The 16,495-nt window shown below is 43.4% G+C and overlaps 1 protein-coding gene across 1 annotated transcript in view; it reads right to left on the reverse strand.

The window, feature by feature from the left end:
* LOC311127673 (angiopoietin-1 receptor-like) overlaps positions 1-16,495 on the reverse strand; it is a 57,798-nt gene that overhangs the window by 31,344 nt on the left and 9,959 nt on the right. Inside the window, exons 2-6 of the mRNA XM_084159543.1 lie at positions 9,966-10,106; positions 9,499-9,678; positions 8,643-8,753; positions 3,293-3,445; positions 2,600-2,731 (exon numbers count right to left, since the gene is read on the reverse strand). Of these exons, the coding sequence (XP_084015669.1) occupies positions 2,600-2,731; positions 3,293-3,445; positions 8,643-8,753; positions 9,499-9,678; positions 9,966-10,106 (717 nt within the window). The remainder of the gene's footprint in view (positions 1-2,599; positions 2,732-3,292; positions 3,446-8,642; positions 8,754-9,498; positions 9,679-9,965; positions 10,107-16,495) is intronic.

The raw sequence follows: 16,495 nt of genomic DNA on the forward strand, positions 1-16,495 counted from the left end.
CCACACACTGCCCTCTCCACACACTGCCCTCGCCAAACACTTCCCTCGCCACACACTGCCCTCGCCACACACTGCCCTCTCCACACACTGCCCTCTCCATACACTGCCCTCGCCAAACACTTTCCTCGCCACACACTGCCCTCTCCACACACTGCCCTCGCCACACACTGCCCTCTCCACACACTGCCCTCTCCACCTACTGCCCTCGCCACACACTGCCCTCGCCACACACTGCCCTCGCCACACACTGCCCTCGCCACACACTGCCCTCGCCACACACTGCCCTCGCCACACACTGCCCTCGCCACACACTGCCCTCGCCACACACTGCCCTCGCCACACACTGCCCTCTCCACACACTGCCCTCGCCACACACTGCCCTCGCCACACACTGCCCTCGCCACACACTGCCCTCGCCACACACTGCCCTCTCCACACACTGCCCTCGCCACACACTGCCCTCTCCACACACTGCCCTCGCCAAACACTGCCCTCGCCACACACTGCCCTCTCCACACACTGCCCTCTCCACACACTGCCCTCGCCACACACTGCCCTCGCCACACACTGCCCTCGCCACACACTGCCCTCGCCACACAGCATAGTAAAGCAAATGAGTGTGCAATTACAGAGCATTCCAGAATTCTAAAGTCCCCTACCAACATTCCATGGTGATTAGGAAACATTCCAAAGAGCCAGATAGCAGACTACAGCATTAAACCCCAGCAGTATAATCAGCCAGAACACATTTAGTAGCAGACTACAGCATTAAACCCCAGCAGTATAATCAGCCAGAACACATTTAGTAGCAGACTACAGCATTAAACCCCAGCAGTATAATCAGCCAGAACACATTTAGTAGCAGACTACAGCATTAACCCCCAGCAGTATAACCAGCCAGAACACATTTAGTAGCAGACTACAGCATTAACCCCCAGCAGTATAATCAGCCAGAACACATTTAGTAGCAGACTACAGCATTAACCCCCAGCAGTATAATCAGCCAGAACACATTTAGTAGCAGACTACAGCATTAACCCCCAGCAGTATAATCAGCCAGAACACATTTAGTAGCAGACTACAGCATTAAACCCCAGCAGTATAATCAGCCAGAACACATTTAGTAGCAGACTACAGCATTAAACCCCAGCAGTATAATCAGCCAGAACACATTTAGTAGCAGACTACAGCATTAAACCCCAGCAGTATAATCAGCCAGAACACATTTAGTAGACAATAAAACACATTCCACTATAACTCGACTACATTCTATAATTCTATAATCTAAAAACACATTCCCTTCGGGGCAATAAAGGTTTTCAATTAAACAATTCTAACATTGAAAAGAAAAGCCTATGATGATAAATATATATATATATAATTTATATAAGTTAAATAAGAATGTACAAAACATTAAGAACACCTTCCTAATAGAGTTGCCCCCCCCCCCCCCCCCCCCCCTTTTGAATCTACAAGGTGTCGAAAGCGTTCCACAGGGATGCTGGCCCATGTTGCCTCCAATGCTTCCCACAGTCAAGTTGTCTGGATGTCCTTTGGGTGGTGGACCGTTCTTGAAACACACTCGAAACTGTTGAGTGTGTAAAACCCAGCAGCGTTGCAGTTCTTGACACAAACCGGTGCACCTGGCAACTACTACCATACCCCTTTCAAAGGCACTTGAATGTTTTGTCTTGCCCATTCTTCCTCTGAATGGCACACAATCCATGTCTCTATTGTCTCAAGACTTAAAAATCCTTCTTTAACATGTCTCCTCCCCTTCATCTACCAGTCTATTAGATATGAGATGAAGGCCTACCAGGCTATTAGATATGAGATGAAGGCCTACCAGTCTATTAGATATGAGATGAAGGCCTACCAGTCTATTAGATATGAGATGTAGGCCTACCAGGCTATTAGATATGAGATGAAGGCCGACCAGGATATTAGATATGAGATGAAGGCCTACCAGTCTATTAGATATGAGATGAAGGCCTACCAGGCTATTAGATATGAGATGAAGGCCTACCAGGATATTAGATATGAGATGAAGGCCTACCAGTCTATTAGATATGAGATGAAGGCCTACCAGGATATTAGATATGAGATGAAGGCCTACCAGTCTATTAGATATGAGATGAAGGCCTACCAGGCTATTAGATATGAGATGAAGGCCTACCAGTCTATTACATATGAGATGAAGGCCTACCAGGCTATTAGATATGAGATGTAGGCCTACCAGTCTATTAGATATGAGATGAAGGCCTACCAGGATATTAGATATGAGATGAAGGCCTACCAGTCTATTAGATATGAGATGAAGGCCTACCAGTCTATTAGATATGAGATGAAGGCCTACCAGTCTATTAGATATGAGATGAAGGCCTACCAGGCTATTAGATATGAGATGTAGGCCTACCAGGATATTAGATATGAGATGAAGGCCTACCAGTCTATTAGATATGAGATGTAGGCCTACCAGGATATTAGATATGAGATGAAGGCCTACCAGTCTATTAGATATGAGATGAAGGCCTACCAGGATATTAGATTATGTGTTTTTTACAAAGACATTTATAGTCAGCATTCATTGGCTTTTTACCAGTTTCACAGGTGTGTCCCTTGAAGCCAGGTGGACAGATGCATTCTCCTGTCTCGTCATGACAGACCCCTCCGTTAGAGCACAGAGGACAGCTATGTTGACAGCTAGGACCCCACAGGCCAGCCTTGCATTCTGGGATTGAAACATAGAGCACTTGTTAGAAAGGAATTCTCTGGGCTGAGGGAAAATAATCCTGGACCGAAATGTGTTGGGGCTGCAATGGATACACTACATTTAGTTGGCTTGAGTCAATTCTAAATGGTCAATTGAATTTCCAGTGTAGCTAACAGATACAAGTTTCACACAAAACTGACGAAAGCAAAAAACGGGTTGTTTTGGTAGAATAAGGAACATTGTGTAGTACTACAATAGTATTGTGTAGAAGTAGAACTGCAGTAGTATTGGGTAGTATTCTGTAGTATTGGGTATTATAGGGTATTGGGTTGTACTGCTGTAGTAGGGTGTAGTAATGGGTAGTATTGGGTAGTATTGCAGTAGTATTTGGTGGTATTGGGTAGTATTACAGTAGTATTTGGTGGTATTGGGTAGTATTACAGTAGTATTTGGTAGAGTTGGGTAGTATTACAGTAGTATTTGGTGGTATTGGGTAGTATTACAGTAGTATTTGGTGTTATTGGGTAGTATTACAGTAGTATTTGGTGGTATTGGGTAGTATTGTGTAAAAGTACTAACTTCTGACGATGAGCCTGGTGATGGCTGATGTGGACTTGGCTCCAGCGATGGACCTGGCTGTGTAGAGACCTGCGTCTGAAGACGCCACTCCCTGGACGGGGTACACCAGGATGTCTGGGATCTCATTCTTAGGTACTGAGTGAATGAAGGAGCCTGAGAGAGACAAGAGGTTTCACATTACATTCACACTTTGGTTACATGGTGAGTGAACGTTGTTTATGATAAGAGTTGCATGGAGTAAACCGGACCTCTCGGAAATGAAAACGGATCCCTTCAGCAAAACATATTGGACCTTAACCCTCCCTGAACACTTGAAAAAAACTAAACAAGTGACCCTCCCCTGTACCCAAAATAATTATTACAACAAGGTGGATAGCAGAGAACATGTCTACCGTTTCACTTCCTGGACAGACCAGAGCCTTAGATATGCAGTTTTAGAAACGGTTCTTCCTCCTGTAATCATTAAACGGCAACGCAACGATGTTGACAGCGCACAGGGCTGCGGTCCAGAAGGTTGTGGGTTCGCAGACCAACGATGTTGACAGCGCACAGGGCTGCGGGCCAGAAGGTTGTGGGTTCGCAGACCAACGATGTTGACAGCGCACAGGGCTGCGGGCCAGAAGGTTGTGGGTTCGCAGACCACCGTGGACAACAGTAGGGGTGGAAAGATCTCCTTTATAGTAAAAGCATTGCATTCATCTATTATCTTATTTGCAGGTCAGAGAAAAAATGGCCATGTCATTTTACATATTAGTAGAATATTTTTAATTCCACACAAATGACCGAAATGACAGGCTAAGAATGGACAGAGAGATAGGCCTACAGTAGGCTATTTTGGGGACTAGGCCTAATCAAAAAAATATATATTGAAAGACGCCTTCGACTCTCCTCCTGAACTGTCACTGTAGGCCTACACAGCACAGTGTTAGTTAGGCAAAAGGTTTTGATCAGCGAGAGCAGAGCAGGCCGGGGGTCAGGGTAGTTTTATTTACACCATCCCAGCAGCTATCTAAGAAATATAACTTTGCTCTGTGCTTCTCCCAGCATGCACTTCGTAGCCTACAGCCTATTGTGCGCCCCCAGCGGAGAATCAGAGATGAGGGGCAGCATCTGCCAGACATTGATATATAGCCTAAAAAGCAACAAATCATAAAACACTGAGAAATATAGAAATTTCATCAATTACACATTACATGACCCTCCCCTCCCCTCCCCTGGACTAGATTTATAAAAAAAAATACTAAACCCTCCCCTGGACTGGAATGTTAAAAGCATGACCCCCCCCCATTTTCCACCATTCTGTAAATTTCAATCCATCCCTCAGCAGACACTCTTATCCAGAGTGACTTACAGTCAGTGCATTCAGCTTAAGGTAGATAAATAACTACATGCTGAAGATCAGTGTTAACATGAGGGGCTAAATATTGTTGACCAGGGGGGCCATATGCATCAAGCCTCTCTCAGAGTAGGAGTGCTGATCACGGATCAGTTTAGAATTTTAGATCACAACGTATAAAATTACATGGAGACCTGATCCTATATCAGCACTTCTACACTGAGACATTTGGTACGTCCAAGCCCAACAGGTGCAGACCTTACAGTGAAATACTTACTTACAAGCCCTTAACCAGCAATGCAGTTCAAGAAAGAGTTAAGAAAATATTTACTAAATAAAATAAAGTAAAATAAAAGTAACACACTAAAATAACAATAATGAGGCTATATACAGGGGGTACCGGTACTGAGTCAATGTGTAATAACAGTAGGGAGGCTATATACAGGGGGGTACCGGTACTGAGTCAATGTGAAATAACAGTAGGGAGGCTATATACAGGGGGTACCGGGACAGAGTCAATGTGTAATAACAGTAGGGAGGCTATATACAGTGGGGTACCGGTACAGAGTCAATGTGTAATAACAGTAGGGAGGCTATATACAGGGGGTACCGGTACAGAGTCAATGGGAAATAACAGTAGGGAGGCTATATACAGGGGGTACCGGTACAGAGTCAATGTGTAATAACAGTAGGGAGGCTATATACAGGGGGTACCGGTACTGAGTCAATGTGTAATAACAGTAGGGATGCTATATACAGGGGGTACCGGTACTGAGTCAATGTGTAATAACAGTAGGGAGGCTATATACAGGGGGTACCGGTACAGAGTCAATGTGTAATAACAGTAGGGAGGCTATATACAGGGGGTACCGGTACTGAGTCAATGTGTAATAACAGTAGGGAGGCTATATACAGGGGGTACCGGTACAGAGTCAATGTGTAATAACAGTAGGGAGGCTATATACAGGGGGTACCGGTACAGAGTCAATGGGAAATAACAGTAGGAAGGCTATATACAGGGGGGTACCGGTACTGAGTCAATGTGCGGGGGTCAATGTAAGTAGTCCGGGTGGCCATTTGATTAATTGTTCAGCAGTCTTATGGCTTGGGGGGTAGAAGCTGTTAAGGAGCCTTTTGGACCTAGACTTGGCGCTTCGGTACCGATTGCCGTGCGGTAGCAGAGAGAACAGTCTCTGACTTGGGTGGCTGGAGCCTTTGACCATTTTTTGGGCCTTCCAATGTGGTGTAGTCAGGTTAAGAATAGCATGTACACAATATGGGCATAAAAAAATAAAAATAAAACCTATCAGAAAACAATATACAATACACGTGGCTAGTTTATTATGTACACCACGCCGTTCACGAAAATGGATCGCTCCTGCAGACCTTGAGTCACGTGGACGTGGTTTGCTATATTTAAAGCAGGCAGACAGGCATCGAGGCATTCAGTCACTGTTCGATTGAACGTTAGAACGGGCAAAACGAGAGACCTAAGCGGCTTTGAGTGTGGTGTGATCATCGGTGCCAGTTGCGCCGGATCCAGTATCTCAGAAACGGCCGCCCTCCTGGGCTTTTCACCCCAACTGGCGACCTGCTAGCCTTATTTGGCCTCCCAAGTTTTTAGAGCAAAAAAATGTAAAGATATATACAGTACCAGTCAAAGGTTTGGATACACCTACTCATTCCAGGGTTTTTCTTAATTTTTACTATTTTTCTACATTGTAGAATAATAGTGAAGACATCAAAACTATGAAATAACACATACTGAATCATGTAGTAACCAAAAAAGTGCTAAAGAAATCAAAATATATTTTATATTTGAAATTATTATTATAGTAGCCACCCTTTGCCTTGATGACAGCTTTGCACACTCTTGGCATTCTCTCAACCAGCTTCATGAGGTAGTCACCTGGAATGGATTTCAATTAACAGGTGTGCCTTGTTAAAAGTTAATTTGTGGAATTTCTTTCCTTCTTAATGCGTTTGAGCCAATCAGTTGTGTTTTTTTTTTTTTTTTATGTGACAAGGTAGGGTTGATATACAGAAGATAGCCCTATTTGGTAAAAGACCAAGTCTATATTGCACAAGTTCCTTGGTGTCCACATCACCAACAACCTATCATGGTCCAAACACACCAAGACAGTCGTGAAGAGGGCACGACAAAGCCTATTCCCCCTCAGGAGACTGAAAAGATTTGGCATGATCCTCAGATCCTCAAAAAGTTCTACAGCTGCACCATCCAGAGCATCCTGTCGAGTTGCATTACCGCCTGGTATGGCAACTGCTCAGCCTTTGACCGCAAGGCACTACAGAGGGTACGGCCCAGTACATCACTGGGGCCAAGCTTCCTGCCATCCAGGACCTCTATACCAGGTGGTGTCAGAGGAAGGCCCTAAAAATGGTCAAAGACTCCAGTCACCCAAGTCATAGACTGTTCTCTCTGCTACTGCACAGCAAGCGGTACTGGAGCGTCAAGTCTAGGTCCAAAAGGCTTCTTAACAGCTTCTACCCCCAAGCCATAAGACTCCTGAACAGCTCATCAAATGGCTACCCGGACAATTTGCAAATCTGTCATCAAGGCAAAGGGTGGCTACTTTGAAGAATCTAAAATCTAAAATATATTTTGATTTGTTTAACACTTTTCTGGTTACTACATGATTCCATATGTGTTATTTCATGGTTTTGATGTCTTCACTAATACTCTACAATGTAGAAAATAGTAAAAATAAAGAAAAACCCTTGAATGAGGAGGTGTGTCCAAACTTTTGACTGGTACTGTAAATGTTTTTATAATTTATCATTTTCATTGTTGGACATAAAATACTGTGAAAACAGCAGGAAATCAGCTCCAAGTGATTTTCATTTTGGAAATCTGTTCCCAAGTATTCCCACGCGTAAAAGAAAGATGTGTAAGCAAGGTTTGAAATGATTATGTTTTAGTCAAATATTACATCTGTTTGGGCTTCTTGCAGTCAATTTGCAGTCTACAAATTATTTGTAATTATGTTCCGGTCCCCCGACCATCTGCTCAAGAAAAAAATCGTCCCGCGGCTGAATCTAGTTCACGATCCATGGTTTAGGGTTTACCGAGAATGGTGCTGCGACATACCAAAAACATCCAGTCAGCTGCAGTCCTGTGGGCGAAAACAGCTCATTGATGAGAGGTCCAAGGAGAATGGCAAGAATCGTGCAAGCTAACAGGCGAGCCACAAACATACAAATAACGGCGCAGTACAACAGTGGTGTGCAGAACGGCATCTTGGAACGCACAACTCGTTGGTCCTTGTCACGGACGGGCTATTGCAGAAGACGACCACACCGGGTTCCACTCCTATCAGCTAAAAACAAGAAGAAGTGGCTCCAGTGGGCACGCCATCACCAACACTGGACAACTGAGGAGTGGAAAAACATTGCCAGGTCCGATTAATCCCGGTTCCTGTTGCGTCATGCTGATGGCAGAGTCATGGTTTGGTGTAAGCAGCACGAGTCCATGGCGCCATCCTGCCTGGTGTCAACGGTACAGGCTGGTGGCGGTGGTGTGCTGGTGTGGGGAATGTTTTCCTGGCACACGTTAGGTCCCTTGATACCAATTGAGCAACGATTGACGCCACAGCGTATCTGAACATTGTCGCTGACCAAACCCAATAGAGTATCTTTGGGATGAGATGGAACGGGCTGTTGGCAGCATGAATGTACCGCCGTCCAATCTGCAGCAACTACGTGACGCCATGGCGTCAGCATGGACCAACATCCCTGTGGAACGTTTCTGACGCCTTGTAGAATCCATGACCCGAAGAATTCATGCTGTTCTGGAGGCAAAGGGGGCAAAGGGGGCCTTGACCCAGTACTAGATGGGTGTACATAACAAAATGACTGGTTAGTGAATATTGGAGGATCACGTCACAGAGAGATATCAGCAACCATGACAATACAAAAATAAAATACACTTTTATACAAACAAACAAACAAACAAGCAACATAACGATATAACTATTTACATACTGTAAGGTTTACCATTCTTATAGATGACTGCGTCCTCTGCGAATACTTTCCTGCGAGTGAAACAGATGTTGACATCTTCTCCTATACTGACTGTGATGGTTAGGGACTTTGGTAGAAACACAGCTGGGGAGGCAAACACAAACACAACTTTACTCTTAGTGGTGGGTAGATAACTTGACTCTCAGTGGTGGGTAGACAACTTTACTCTCAGTGGTGGGTAGACAACTTGACTCTCAGTGGTGGGTAGATAACTTGACTCTCAGTGGTGGGTAGATAACTTGACTCTCAGTGGTGGGTAGATAACTTGACTCTCAGTGGTGGGTAGATAACTTGACTCTCAGTGGTGGGTAGATAACTTGACTCTCAGTGGTGGGTAGATAACTTGACTCTCAGTGGTGGGTAGATAACTTGACTCTCAGTGGTGGGTAGATAACTTGACTCTCAGTGGTGGGTAGATAACTTGACTCTCAGTGGTGGGTAGATAACTTGACTCTCAGTGGTGGGTAGATAACTTGACTCTCAGTGGTGGGTAGATAACTTGACTCTCAGTGGTGGGTAGATAACTTTACTCTCAGTGGTGGGTAGATAACTTGACTCTCAGTGGTGGGTAGATAACTTGACTCTCAGTGGTGGGTAGATAACTTGACTCTCAGTGGTGGGTTAGTGTTTCAATAGGGAGTCAGAATAACAGTATGTATCCTCATTATCAATCGGTTGTTAAGTGTTTCATTTAGGAACATCTTGCAATGAAAGCAGTGTGCACCCTGTGTGGCCTCATAGCCACAACCGTTCACCACAAAGATAGGAAAGCCTCAAAACAATAAAACAGACCTGTACAGGTTAGAACACAATATCAATGCGTTATTACCTTCATTTAGCATCTTATATGTGTAAATCTGATTTGTATCACTATTTTTTGCCCTGCAGTAGAACTCCCCAAAGACATCACTGCGAGTCTTCCACTCCATCTTGGAGGCATGGTGGTAGGCTGTATCGGGGCTGACAGGCAGGCTCTGGGGGTGGGTCAGGGGGAAGTCACGGCCCATACCTAACGGAAATGTACATGTTAAAAACCAGTTGGAAATACAAGTATTACACAATAATGACTTTATTGTAACGCAAAATGAATTTTAACATGTTAAAAATGCATTCTACCTTGTCTTTGCTGTTTGCTTTCACAAGTTTACCTGAAAAGCTAGTTTGTAGCGCATTTCTTAATTCCTAAATAAATTAAAATGTATTGGAAACAGGTTTTCAAGACATTTCACATGCCATGGAATGTGTTAGAATTGCAAACGTAATGTGTTCATCTTGTGTGAAAGTCCCATTCCATACCCAGGGTACTGCTGAAGCTGGAGGCATCACTGTCCTGCCGGGAGGTCCAGTCACTACTGACACAGTGGAGGGAGGAGTCTGATGATGTCACCATGGGGTCAGGGTTCACCAAGGTCAGGTCTGCTATGTCTAGGGCATCACCTAGGACAGACAGGCAGACAGACAGACAGACAGACAGACAGGCAGGCAGGCAGGCAGGCAGGCAGGCAGGCAGGCAGGCAGGCAGGCAGGCAGGCAAGCAGGCAGGCAGGCAGGCAGGCAGACAGACAGACAGACAGACAGACAGACAGACAGACAGACAGACAGACAGACAGACAGACAGACAGACAGACAGACAGACAGACAGAGACAGACAGACAGACAAGTATACACACACACACAATGCAAGGGGGGGACGGGGGGGGGGAGGGGGACAGATAAGTATTAGATATTGAACAGATACATGTGCCTTCTTAAAAGTTAATTTGTGGAATTTCTTTCCTTCTTAATGCGTTTGAGCCAATCAGTTGTGTTGTGACAAGGTAGGGGGGGGTATACAGAAGATATACCTATTTGGTAAAAGACCAAGTCCATTTTATGGCAAGAACAGCTCAAATAAGCAAAGAGAAACAACAGTCCATCATTACTTTAAGACATGAAGGTCAGTCAATACGGAACATTTCAAGAACTTTGAAAGTTTCTTCAAGTGCAGTCGCAAAAACCATCAAGCGCTATGATGAAACTGGCTCTAATGAGGACCGCCACAGGAAAGGAAGACCCAGAGTTACCACTGCTGCAGAGGATAAGTTCCTTAGAGTTACCAGCCTCAGAAATTGCAGCCCAAATAAATGCTTCACAGAGTTCAAGTAACAGACACATCTCAACATCAACTGTTCAGAGGAGACTGCGTGAATCAAGCCTTCATGGTTAAATTGCTGCAAAGAAACCACTACTAAAGGACACCAATAAGAAGAAGAGACTTGCTTGGGCCTGAAAAAACACGAGCAATGGACATTAGACCGGTGGAAATGTGTCCTTTGGTCTGGAGTCCAAATTGGAGATTTTTGGTTCCAACCGCCGTGTCTTTGTGAGACGTGGTGTGGGTGAACGGATGATCTCCGCATGTGTATTTCCCACCGTAAAGCATGGAGGAGGAGGTGTTATGGTGTGGGGGTGCTTTTCTGGTGACACTGTCTGTGATATTTTTTTTTTTACTTAATCAGCATGGCTACCACAGCATTCTGCAGCGATATGCCATCCCATCTGGTTTGGGCTTAGTGGGACTATCATTTGTTTTTCAAACAGGACAATGACTCAACACACCTCCAGGCTGTGTGAGGGCTATTTGACCAAGAAGGAGAGTGATGGAGTGCTGCATCAGATGACTTGGCCTCCACAATTACATTTTACATTTACATTTTAGTCATTTAGCAGACGCTCTTATCCAGAGCGACTTACAGTTAGTGAGTGCATACATATTTATTTTTGATTTTTTTCATACCCCCCTTGGGAATCGAACCCACAACCCTGGCGTTGCAAACGCCATGCTCTACAAACTGAGCTACATCCCTGCCGGCCATTCTCTCCCCTACCCTGGGCCAATTGTGCGCCGCCCCATGGGTCTCCCGGTCGCGGCCGGCTACGACAGATCCCCCGACCTCAACCCAAATGAGATGGTTTGGGATGAGTCGGACGGCAGAGTGAAGGAAAAGCTGCCAACAAGTGCTCAGCATATGTGGGAACTCCGTCAAGACTGTTGGAAAAGCATTCCAGGTGATGCTGGTTGAGAGAACACCAAGGGTGTGCAAAGCTGTCATCAAGGCAAAAGGGTGGCTATTTTAAGAATCTCAAATATAAAGTCTATTTTGATTTGTTTAACACTGTTTTGGTTACTACATGATTCCATATGTGTTATTTCATAGTTTTGATGTCTTCACTATTATTCTACACAGTAAAAAATAGTAAAAATAAAGAAAAACCCTGTAATGAGTAGGTGTGTCCAAACTTTTGACTGGTACTGTAAGTATTAGAATTTGAACAGATAAATATTAGATATTGGACACAAAAGACAAACTGGAAATAAATTCCAGATGCTTATTTGCAGCAGTAGGGGTATTATCAGATATCACATTAATTGTAATTTTGAGACATTATATACATAAAGTATCTACATGATATTGAGGACGTTGGTATCAGTGCAACACATGGTATCACCACCTGGCATAGCCAGATGTGGACTGGCCACCCCTCAGAGCCTTGTCCCTCTCTAGGTTTCTTCCTAGGTTCCTGCCTTTCCAGGGAGTTTCTGTATAAGCACTTTGTGACATCTGCTGATGTAAAAAGGGCTTTATAAATACATTTGATTTAATTTGATGCTAGTGTGTGTGTGTTATTAATCCACAGGCAGAGAATCATGTAACATTTACAAAGACCGTGTCTGATTAAACAGATCTGGGACCAGGCTAGGTAATGACCAGAGGAGCTGGCTAGACAGCATAAACAGATCTGGGACCAGGCGTTTTACTTTATGGTATAATCCGAGACAGCATAAACAGATCTGTGACCATGCCGATACACTTTATGGTTGTTGTACACATGTTATGGCTGGGCGAATTGATCTGACAACCAATGGAACAGTGTAGTGTAATGGATCTGATTCAGACAGAAAGAGAAGCCAATTCTCATGAATCAACACAGAATCTAGTGTCTAGTACGCAAATAAGGACTTATACATGTAGTAGGTATACAGGAAGATACTAGAAGGTATACAGGAAGATACTAGTAGGTAGACAGGAAGATACTAGTAGATAGACAGGAAGATACTAGTAGATAGACAGGAAGATACTAGTAGATAGACAGGAAGATACTAGTAGGTAGACAGGAATATACTAGCAGGTAGACAGGAAGATACTAGTAGGTAGACAGGAAGATACTAGTAGGTAGACAGGAAGATACTAGTAGGTAGACAGGAAGATACTAGTAGGTAGACAGGAAGATACTAGTAGATAGACAGGAAGATACTAGTAGGTAGACAGGAAGATACTAGTAGGTAGACAGGAAGATACTAGTAGGTAGACAGGAAGATACTAGTAGGTAGACAGGAAGATACTAGTAGGTAGACAGGAAGATACTAGTAGGTAGACAGGAAGATACTAGTAGATAGACAGGAAGATACTAGTAGGTAGACAGGAATATACTAGTAGACAGGAAGATACTAGTAGGTAGACAGGAAGATACTAGTAGGTAGACAGGAAGATACTAGTAGGTAGACAGGAAGATACTAGTAGGTAGACAGGAAGATACTAGCAGGTAGACAGGAAGATACTAGTAGGTAGACAGGAAGATACTAGTAGGTAGACAGGAAGATACTAGTAGGTAGACAGGAAGATACTAGTAGGTAAACAGGAAGATACTAGTAGGTAGACAGGAAGATACTAGTAGGTAGACAGGAAGATACTAGTAGGTAAACAGGAAGATACTAGTAGGTAGACAGGAAGATACTAGTAGGTAGACAGGAAGATACTAGTAGGTAGACAGGAAGATACTAGTAGATAGACAGGAAGATACTAGTAGGTAGACAGGAATATACTAGTAGACAGGAAGATACTAGTAGGTAGACAGGAAGATACTAGTAGGTAGACAGGAAGATACTAGTAGGTAGACAGGAAGATACTAGTAGATAGACAGGAAGATACTAGTAGATAGACAGGAAGATACTAGTAGGTAGACAGGAATATACTAGTAGACAGGAAGATACTAGTAGGTAGACAGGAAGATACTAGTAGGTAGACAGGAAGATACTAGTAGGTAGACAGGAAGATACTAGTAGATAGACAGGAAGATACTAGTAGGTAGACAGGAAGATACTAGTAGGTAGACAGGAAGATACTAGTAGGTAGACAGGAAGATACTAGTAGGTAGACAGGAAGATACTAGTAGATAGACAGGAAGATACTAGTAGGTAGACAGGAAGATACTAGTAGATAGACAGGAAGATACTAGTAGGTAGACAGGAAGATACTAGTAGATAGACAGGAAGATACTAGTAGGTAGACAGGAAGATACTAGTAGATAGACAGGAAGATACTAGTAGGTAGACAGGAAGATACTAGTAGATAGACAGGAAGATACTAGTAGGTAGACAGGAAGATACTAGTAGATAGACAGGAAGATACTAGTAGGTAGACAGGAAGATACTAGTAGATAGACAGGAAGATACTAGTAGGTAGAGAGGAAGATACTAGTAGGTAGACAGGAAGATACTAGTAGGTAGACAGGAAGATACTAGTAGGTAGAGAGGAAGATACTAGTAGGTAGACAGGAAGATACTAGTAGGTAGACAGGAAGATACTAGTAGGTAGACAGGAAGATACTAGTAGATAGACAGGAAGATACTAGTAGATAGACAGGAAGATACTAGTAGGTAGACAGGAATATACTAGTAGACAGGAAGATACTAGTAGGTAGACAGGAAGATACTAGTAGGTAGACAGGAAGATACTAGTAGGTAGACAGGAAGATACTAGTAGGTAGACAGGAAGATACTAGTAGGTAGACAGGAAGATACTAGTAGGTAGACAGGAAGATACTAGTAGGTAGACAGGAAGATACTAGTAGGTAGACAGGAATATACTAGTAGACAGGAAGATACTAGTAGGTAGACAGGAAGATACTAGTAGGTAAACAGGAAGATACTAGTAGGTAGACAGGAAGATACTAGAAGGTAGACAGGAAGATACTAGCAGGTAGACAGGAAGATACTAGTAGGTAGACAGGAAGATACTAGTAGGTAGACAGGAAGATACTAGAAGGTAGACAGGAAGATACTAGTAGGTAGACAGGAAGATACTAGTAGATAGACAGGAAGATACTAGTAGGTAGACAGGAAGATACTAGTAGGTAGACAGGAAGATACTAGAAGGTAGACAGGAAGATACTAGCAGGTAGACAGGAAGATACTAGTAGGTAGACAGGAAGATACTAGTAGGTAGACAGGAAGATACTAGCAGGTAGACAGGAAGATACTAGTAGATAGACAGGAAGATACTAGTAGATAGACAGGAAGATACTAGTAGGTAGACAGGAAGATACTAGTAGGTAGACAGGAAGATACTAGAAGGTAGACAGGAAGATACTAGCAGGTAGACAGGAAGATACTAGTAGGTAGACAGGAAGATACTAGTAGGTAGACAGGACGATACTAGTAGGTAGACAGGAAGATACTAGTAGGTAGACAGGAAGATACTAGTAGGTAGACAGGAAGATATTAGTAGGTAGACAGGAAGATACTAGTAGATAGACAGGAAGATACTAGTAGGTAGACAGGAATATACTAGTAGATAGACAGGAAGATACTAGTAGATAGACAGGAAGATACTAGTAGGTAGACAGGAATATACTAGTAGACAGGAAGATACTAGTAGGTAGACAGGAAGATACTAGTAGGTAGACAAGAAGATACTAGTAGATAGACAGGAAGATACTAGTAGATAGACAGGAAGATACTAGTAGGTAGACAGGAAGATACTAGTAGGTAGACAGGAATATACTAGCAGGTAGACAGGAAGATACTAGTAGGTAGACAGGAAGATACTAGTAGATAGACAGGAAGATACTAGTAGGTAGACAAGAAGATACTAGTAGATAGACAGGAAGATACTAGTAGGTAGACAGGAATATACTAGTAGACAGGAAGATACTAGTAGGTAGACAGGAAGATACTAGTAGGTAGACAAGAAGATACTAGTAGATAGACAGGAAGATACTAGTAGATAGACAGGAAGATACTAGTAGGTAGACAGGAATATACTAGTAGACAGGAAGATACTAGTAGGTAGACAGGAAGATACTAGTAGGTAGACAGGAAGATACTAGTAGGTAGACAGGAAGATACTAGTAGGTAGATAGGAAGATACTAGTAGGTAGAGAAGAGTGCAGAGGCCTGAGAAAAGCACCTCACAGACAAGAGAAACTAACTGGTGAACTGATAGGTATTACCCCAGTAAACATGGAAGGAGCTGTTAAACATTATGACTTCATAATATACATTAGAGATGCCAGATGTAGCTACCCTGATAAGTTATCAGCCCCATCACATCCCATCATCATTAGTTGTGACATGCAGTACAATCAGCTAATCCATACAGTATGGTTCCTTCCTCTCCAAGTCTCCCCCTTCTTTTTTCCCTAAAGTATGGAATCAATGGAATGTTGATGTATCAGAGTTAATTTCGTGGAGACCAATGGGGAGACCATGCCCATCTGAACCCAACTGACTTGTTGCCAACTTGACCTCCGGCGGACATTGTTACAGAGAGAGTTAAATTGTTTGGCCTCCCATGTAAAACTAGACACATCTGAGATTCCTTTTGTGTTTAAAACAAAATGCTAATAAAATGTAATATCTCTGACATGGGCCTGATGCATTTGACCAGAACCAGTCGGCTGTAAATGAACGACAGCTCCTCTCTCCTTTCAAGTGACCATCTGTCTCTAAGCGAGGAGAGAGAGAGAGAGAGAGAGAGAGAGAGAGAGAGAGAGAGAGAGAGAGA

The sequence above is a fragment of the Coregonus lavaretus genome (assembly GCF_964263955.1).
Source record: "Coregonus lavaretus genome assembly, chromosome: 4".
NCBI lineage: Eukaryota > Metazoa > Chordata > Actinopteri > Salmoniformes > Salmonidae > Coregonus > Coregonus lavaretus.